General features: G+C 65.7%; 1 protein-coding gene across 1 annotated transcript; it reads right to left on the bottom strand.

Moving 5' to 3' along the window:
* Positions 1 to 5,101: 5,101 nt before the first annotated feature.
* On the bottom strand, positions 5,102 to 7,781 carry FOXL2 (forkhead box L2). The gene has a single exon (XM_002187418.7). It carries the CDS (start codon positions 7,301 to 7,303, stop codon positions 6,380 to 6,382), a length of 924 nt encoding a protein of 307 aa, XP_002187454.1. The 5' UTR covers positions 7,304 to 7,781; the 3' UTR covers positions 5,102 to 6,379.
* Positions 7,782 to 8,008: the final 227 nt, after the last annotated feature.

Below are 8,008 nucleotides of genomic sequence, written 5' to 3'. Positions count from 1 at the left end.
CCTTCCTCCTGCCGTCATTTTATAACGGGAAAAGGCCTTACAACAGCTCTCAAACCCTCTCTCACAGGCAGAGCAGGGAGAGCCGGTGTTTCACTTTCAAATCGCACCTGATGACTTTTCTCAAGGTATTTGCTCACTGCGCAACTTGAGGGAGAGCAGGGCTGCCCTTCCCTGCCCACGAGCTCCTGTCTGTGTCCTCGCCTGCCTCTCTCCGGGACAGCGGGAGCGGGCAGATCCCGCGGGGCGCAGCCCTGCCCGGTGCCCGGTGCTTGGGGCGGCAACGAGCACGAGGTTCTGTCGAAAGCCGAATTCTTCTTCAGGAAACATGCAGCTGATTCTGAACGAATTCCCTCCAGTCCACCAAATCCTGCAGCTGCTTGTTTGGGCAATAAAACCCCGTGTGGTTTCTAAACTCACGGAAATAAAAAGGAAAAATATGTTAATCCAAGTAAACTATAAGTGAAAACTCATTGATTACCTCCGCCTTCCTGTCTCTGATTTGATTAATCGTTTGCCATCATGCTTGCCGAGCCACTTCTGTGTTGGTTTCCCTCTGCCTGAATCCTGTAAGACTTTTCCAGAAGGGCGGCTGTGATGTTGAGACCGACATACTGTAAACAACCACAAGAAGCAGAGCGAATGTTTTCAATACAGCTCGAGGACTAAAATAAACTCATTGGATTAGGCCAGCCCGAGCGATTGTTTTGGTGAACGCTTCCCAGGCCCGCTGCTGAGCACATCCCCGAGGGCTACCTGGGGCGGGCGGGGGTGCCGCGCCGGGAGGAGCCCCCTGCCCTCCCCCCGTCCTGTGCTGCGGGGCAGATGTTACAGTGCCCCAGAGCAGAGCCTGCCAAGGCGGCGATGCTCCGCAGAGCCAGCAATGGGCTTCTGGTGCATTTCGCACGGGAGAACCCGCAAGGGAGTCGCAGAGCCGGGAGCCCCGCCTGAGTCCCCTCTGCCGGGGCCACCGCGGTGTGCCCAGGGCTGCCGGCCGGGGCTCAACACTGGGCTCTGCAGAACTTCTCGGGGCTCTCCAGCCTGGCTATCCGGCTCTGCCCGAGCCCGCTACAGCGCTGAGCTTTTTAGCCCTCGCAATATTTTCGCCGTCTTGTGTTGACCGAAGCAGCACGCCGGCTGCCCGTGCCCGCCTGCACGGCGTTGGTCCCCCGTGTTTGAAGCTGGCCGGCCCCTCCTGCGAGCGGGCAGGAGCGGAGCCCGCAGGGCGGGGGAACGGGGGTCCCCGGTGCCCGCCCGCCCCTTCGAGCCGCCCTCCGGCCGCACAGGCCGGGCCGGGCCCGACCGGGGCTGCCGGAGCTCGCCCCGCTCCCGACTGTCACACACGCAGAGTGGAGATTTTTTAAGTAACAAATGTACTTTTTTATTTTTGAAGCAAAAATATCGTTTTCGGCTTAACAATAGCCGGATCTCGCTGAATGAAGCCTTTGCATATTTTCCTGTTTTAATTGGTTGTATAATAAACAGTCCTGACCCCGCACTCTCTTTTCAATGAGTTCAGGGTGAAACGCAGACCATGGGACTGGAAATGACTTTTTCACCACTTAAAACACTTACAAGAATACCAGGAATCAGGCGGTATTAAACAGCCGGGGCGGGAGGTAGGGCGCAAGGTAAGGGCTGTGTGTGTGTCTCCTCACGGAGCCTGGCTCTGCCCTGCCCGCAGCCACCGCCACCGCCCCTGCCCGGCCCCGGCACGACGAGGGGAGCCGGGACAGAGCCCACGGGGTCCCTCATTCAGCACCCCGCTGCCGGGCAGCTGTCCCCGCGCTCCCTCCGGCCCGCAGGCAGAGGGCAGCCGTGCCGTGCCGTGCCGTGCCGTGCCGTGCCGTGCCGTGCCGTGCCGTGCCGTGCTGCCGGGGAGCGCTCCCGGCGCCCAGGGCTCTGCCACCCTCCGAGCCCGGCCAGGGCTTCACAGGACCTTTGCGGCCTGCGCAAAGGACCGGAGAGGACGAGAAAGCTGCGGTGGCAAACATCCCCGGGAGCTGGCACTGCCCCGGGGGCTGGAGCGGCAGAGGGGCGCTGGGAGTCCGCTCAGCCTGGGGGATCGAACTCGGTCCTTCCCCGACAGAGGCAAGCTGCTTCCACGCCCGCTCCGAGCGGGGAGAAAACACCCCTCGCTCTTCGGCTTTCATCTCTCGCCAGCGTTGCATAAACCCGGGGCCGCTCCGAAAGGGCAGCGGCGGCGGCTCGGCGGCCCTGAGCCCCCCTTCCCTGGCTCTGGTCCCCGAGCAGCCCCGCGGCGGGCGGCGGGCCCGGCACCGGAGGAGGCTCCGCGCCAAGGTGCTGTCCCGGCGAGCGCGTCCCGCTCCGTGCGCATTCCTCCTGCCGTCATTTATATAACGGGGAAAGACCTTACACAACGCGCAAAGCCTGCGCTTGCCAAGCGTGCGGCGCCCAGCCGCTTGATTTTGTGAGGGACCGACGGGGCTGGGCGGCGGCGCGGCCCGGGGCAGGTGGGAGCCCCGGAGGAGGTGACGGCGCGGGGCCAGGGAACGCTGAGCCACCGCGGGCACCCCTTGGTCCTGCGGTGGTGTTCGTGCCCACGGAGCTGGCTGCAGAGCGGTCTGTACAGATCCTGCTCCGCCTCAGTCCCTGCTGTCCCAAATGCCACCGTCCGGGGTGCGGCCCGGTCCTGCGCATCACCCGGGCTGCCCAGCGGGCCCGCGGGGAGGCAGAGCCCCTACGGGGCACTCGGTCCCTGCGTGCCCGTGTGCTCGATAAAGCGCAGCGCGGTCCGTGGCAGCTCTCCAGGGGCCGTGCCCGCTGCCGAGGCAAGCACCAGCACGGGGAGATGATGGCCAGCCCCTCCCCAGGCCGGCGGCACTGAACGGGACAGTGACAGAGGCCGGGCTGCTGCCGGCAGGACCAGCCCTGCCTCGGGCCGCCGCCCGACAGTGCCCGGCGAGCGCAGCCAGCGACGGCGGCCAGGCTCTCCCTGCGATTTCCCCGCGAGTTTACATTCAGGGCAGTCTCTGTAAAATACACAAAACAATCGTGAAAACATCCTACAGGCGCGACGGCCACGGCCGCCCGGGAGCGGCGCGGGGAGCTCGGGCCGGAGGAAGCGGAGCCCCGGCCGGGCACGGGGAGCTCGGGCCGGGCAGGGGGAGCTCGGGCCGGAGGAAGCGGAGCCCCGGCCGGGCACGGGGAGCTCGGGCCGGAGGAAGCGGAGTCCCGGCCGGGCACAGGGAGCCCGGCAGCCGCACAGGCCGCTGGCCTGGCAGGAGAGTGGCCGCACAGCCCTGCCGGCCCGTTTCTTTCCCAGCCGCGCGGCTCCCTGCCTCTATGGGTTTGGCCGCTGGTCAAGCACAGCGGGACCTGGGTGGAGACCACTCAGGAACTGGAATAGCCCAGGGGCCGCACGACCCTGCCCGGTCCCGGCTGCCGCCTCCCCCCCTGCACTTGGCACGGTCAGGTATCGCTTCACTCAGAGCTGGCGAGCCCCAGCCGTTCCCGGGAGTGTGCCAGCAGTGCTGCAGCCTTTGCTTCAGGCCGAACGGAGGCACAGCCCAGGAAGGAGCCCAGGAGGCGCCGCTGGGCTGTGCGGGGGTCCGGGGAGGTGCTCCCACCCTCCCTGCGCCCCGTGCCCAGCTCCGGTGGTGGGGGTTTCCCTTTAGGCCTCAACATACCCCGGGGGAAAGTAGCGGTATTGGCAGCATCTATCTAGTAAGAATCAAGCAGCCAAGGCCCTGAACCCTGCGGTGCAAAGCTGCGATCCTCGGTGAGTGTGAGCGGTGCTGCCTCTCTCTCTCCCCTCCGCCGCCCGCTCCCACGCGAGGGCCCGGGCAGGTCAGACGTAGAGGAGCCGCTGCCGCAGAACCACCGCTGGCATGAGACCTGGCCGCGTCCCGTGTGCGCTGGCATCCCCGCTTCGGCCTTCGGCCTCCTGTTGAGTCGGTGTTCGCGCGGAGGCCAGGCTCTGTCCCTGCCCCCGGTACCGGGGCAGCCGCTCGGCCCGCGGCTCCCGTGCCCAGCGCGGAGCGGCGGCGGCACGGCCGGGCAGTGACCCCACTGTCTGCACCCCTCGTGCCTCTCTGTCCGCCCGGAGCGGAGCCCCTCGGCCGCATCCACACTCGCAGCACCCTCCCCGCCTGGGGCACGGGGCCAGGGGGTACCGCAGGGTCCGGGATGGGCCGGCGGGTTCCGCAGAGCCCCCGTGCCCTGGCCGTGCCCACCGAGCGGCAGAGGCGGCCAGGCCCCGCGTCCCGCACAGCATCTGGGACCGGGCTGCAGGCTGTCGCTTCCCGCCGTGCAGGCCGGCCGGCCCTGGCAGAACGGGAGAGCGTCAGGCAGCCGGGCAAGGGCAAGGGCAAGTGCCAGGCCCCCGGCTGCGGAGCGGAGTGCCCAGCCCCGGTACCGGGTTTCACCCCCGGCAGAGCTGGCCGGGCAGCGGCCCGGGAGCGATGCCGCATCCCGCTGCCGCCGCGGCACCGCAGGCCCGGCGCGGGCCGGAGTCGGAGCCGTGCGAGCCAGGCCCGCACCGGGCGGGGGCCGCCCGCCTGCCCGTCCCCTGCGGAACCCCGGGCCCCGGCAAGGGCCGCTGCCCGCGGGGACGGGCAGAGTTAGAAGCGAGGCCCGACGAGAAAAGAGAGCCCTGCCTGCGGCTCCCGGCTCCGTCCCCGCCCGGGCCCGCACGGCGCTCGGGCCCCGCTGCAGCGTGGCCGGGCCGGGCTTGGGGCGGCACGGGACCGTTCTTTTCCCTCCCGGACCACGGCTCCGAGCACGCGAGGAAGAAATGAAAGCGAAGCCAAGGTCCGGCACAGCCCTGGCACAGCCTCGGGCCTCTGCCGCCGGAGCTGCCCGCGGCCCGCAGCGGAGGCGCTCCCGGCCCGCCCGCCCCGCACACCGCGGGACCAACGCAGCGGCCCCGCACCTTGTCGGCCGCCGCCGAGGCAGCCCCGGGGCCTGGCGGAGATGATGGAGCGCCCCGCAGCCGAGCCCCGTGCCCCGCAGCGAGCAGCGGGGCGGCGGCGGGCCGGGAGCGCTGCTCGCCGCCGGAGAGCCCCGGCACACAGCGCCCGCCGCGCTCCCGCTGCCGCTTCCCGATCCCGAGCCCGGAGCAGCGGAGTGAAATAAAACGATATGGAAAGAAGGAAAGGCATTTTATTGGAGACTTTACAATGCTAGAAAGTACAATGAAAGTGCTAGTTCATTCTAGAAAAGTTGGTCCCAAAATGGTACTATGCCACAGCATCTATCGGTTTACACAAACATTTACAAAATCGTTATGAACTGGCCCCTGTTTTAAAATCGCTATTTTTTTTTCACATTAATCTATGTAAAATTGAAGGATCAAAAACTTTTAAGAAAAAGAGTAAGCATTCAAAAGCAGAACCTACCGGGAAATCAATTTTGGGCCAGGTATGGGGGCAAAAAAACTGAAGATGGTTTAAACTTTCATTATTAATAATAATATACACATGGAAAAATATCCCAATTTACAGGAAAGCGTCTCTTTTTTTTTTTTTTAATAACATCAAAATATTTTTTTAGACCTGCATAAAATTACTTTTAAGACCTCAGAGGACATTGTCTCCTTTTAAAAATATATTTAGCGCTGCCGAAACGTTTCACGACTGACCCTGGCGGGTTTTGTTTGTTGGTTTCTATTAACCAGCAATATCACACATCTGCTGTTACAGCAGTCCCCACGTTAATTACTATTTGAACGAAAAGCCACAGCTCCGAAGAAGCGCAGTGCTTTGCAGAGCGAGGAAGAAGACAGAGGGGATGAAGAGAAGGACGAGGACGAGCACCGCGGGCACACGGTAGTGTCTAGGCCCCGCCAGCCCCGCACCGCACGCGTGAAAATGCCTCCGCTATTTACAAACTCCACTTTACTCTCCTCATGGCTGAGCCCGAAAAGATTACGGCTGAACAACCAGTTTTTAATTAGATGCTCCCCCCTCCCTCTCCCCCCCCAAAAAACAAAAACAAAAACAAAAAAAAAAAGAAGAAAAAAAAAGAAGAAAAAAAAAGAGAAACAAAACCAAAGCAAACAAACCCAAACCGAAAAACCCCACCAGACCCAAGAGCTCACAAACACACACACGAGCAGAGAAACTCCCGGTGAATCCCCGCTCGCCCAGAGAGAGGCGGCCCGGCCGCCGCTGCCCGGCGCAGCCCCGCGGGGAACCCCCACACTTACACTGCCTTCTTCTCGTGGAGGGACGGCTCCTACACTGACACTACGCGCGGGGCAAAGCTGCTATTTCCCCACCGCGAGAGTTTGGGCACAGAGAGAGGGGAGTCCGTGGCTAGAGACGAGGAGGAGAGACACGGAGCGCAGGGGAACGCGGCGGGGTAGGAGAGGGGCAGCGGGGCCGGTGCATTTCTGCGACGGCGGCGGGCCGGAGCCTCCCTAGATGTCTATGCGGGAGTGCAGGGCGCTGTGTTTGCTATCGTGCTCCCAGTAAGAACAGTGCATCATGGACAGCTCGGCGGGCTGGCGGGCGCAGGCAAACTGGAGGCCGGCTCCGTTTGCCGCCGGGGCCGCGGGCGGCGCGGGGCTGGCCGGGCTGAGCTGCTGGGGGTGGTGGGCGTGCGGGTGGTGGTGGTGGTGGTGGCCCATGCCGTTGTAGGAGTTCACCATGCTGGGCAGCGCCATGCTCTGCACCCGCGAGTAGGGGCTGTAGGACGCCGGGCCCGAGAGTCCTTTCACATTGACGGGGCTGACGTTCCCACCAGACATCTGGCAGGACGTGTAGGGCATGGGCGCGGGGGGCTGCGCCAGCGGCCACGAGTTGTTCATGAAGGTGGACTGCAAGTACTTGGGCGGGGACAGGTAGCCGTAGCTGTCGGGGCTGAAGAGGGTCTTGCCCGGCTGGAAGTGGGTCGGAGGCGGCCGGAAAGGCCGTTTCATCCTTCGTCTTCGGCGGTAGTTACCCTTCTCGAACATGTCCTCGCAGGCGGGGTCCAGGGTCCAGTAGTTGCCCTTGCGCTCGCCACCGCCCTCCCGGGGCACCTTGATGAAGCACTCGTTGAGGCTGAGATTGTGGCGGATGCTGTTCTGCCAGCCTTTCTTGTTCTTCTCGTAAAAAGGGAACTTGCTGATGATGTACTGGTAGATCCCGGACAGCGTAAGCCTCTTCTCCGCACTCTCCCGAATGGCCATGGCGATCAGGGCCACGTAGGAATAGGGGGGCTTCTGCGAGGGGTCCGGCTTCTCGGGGCCCTTGTCCGCGCTCAGCTCCTCCTTGCCCCGGTCCGGCTCCTTGCTGCCGCCGGTGTCATGGGCCAGCAGCGCCACCGTGTCCTCCTCGCCGTCCGGGTAGTTGCTCATCATGGTGCCCCGCGCCCGCCGCCCGGGGCGCGCCGCGCCGCGCGGTGCGGAGCGCTGCCCGCTGCACGGAGCCGCCGCTGCGGCCGTGCCGCTCCGCGCTCGCCGCGACGGGGCCGAAGCTGAAGCCGAAGTCGAAGCCGGGACCCGGACGGATATCGGGAGGCGCCTCTCGCGGCGCCGCTGGTCCGTGCAGCGCGGCGGCGGCGGCGTCCCTGCCCCCGCGGGCTCCGCTCCCCTCTGCTGCGGCGGCCGGGCTCTTTTCTGATTTGTATGGGCCCGGTCGAGTTCCGCTTTCGTCAGGAGCCCGCTCCCCTATCGCCGCCGAGCCGCTGGGCACGGCCGAGTTCACCCTGCAGTCACGGCGCCGCGCTCAGCCCCGCGCACACGCGGCCCGACGTGGCCCCGCGGAGCTGCGCGGAACCGCCCCGGCTCGGCCGAGCCGCCGGGGGCGGGGGGAGGCGGGGGGCGGCCCCGGGGGGCGCTGGGCGAGCCTCCGCCGCCCCCTCCGGAGCCCGCCGGGGCCCGCGGCGCCGCGCTCCCCTCCCGCCCGGCGCGGGGCCGCGCTGCAGGCTGTGGGTGCGAAGGGGTGTGCCCGCAGCGCTCGCCCTGCCACGGCGGCTTGTCACGCTTCCAGCCGCACACGCGGTCGCGTTTATATGTCTTGGCCGCGGGCCCCGCCAACCGATCGCGCCCGGGGAGCACAAGGAG

This window comes from Taeniopygia guttata, chromosome 9, assembly GCF_048771995.1.
Source record: "Taeniopygia guttata chromosome 9, bTaeGut7.mat, whole genome shotgun sequence".
Taxonomy (NCBI): domain Eukaryota; kingdom Metazoa; phylum Chordata; class Aves; order Passeriformes; family Estrildidae; genus Taeniopygia; species Taeniopygia guttata.
Note: the sequence above shows the minus strand (reverse complement) of the source record. Positions and strands in the feature narration are given on the sequence as shown.

Excerpts from the sequence above, each read along its gene's own strand:
- FOXL2 (XM_002187418.7), bottom strand. The coding sequence starts at position 7,303 with ATGATGAGCAACTACCCGGACGGCGAGGAGGACACGGTGGCGCTGCTG.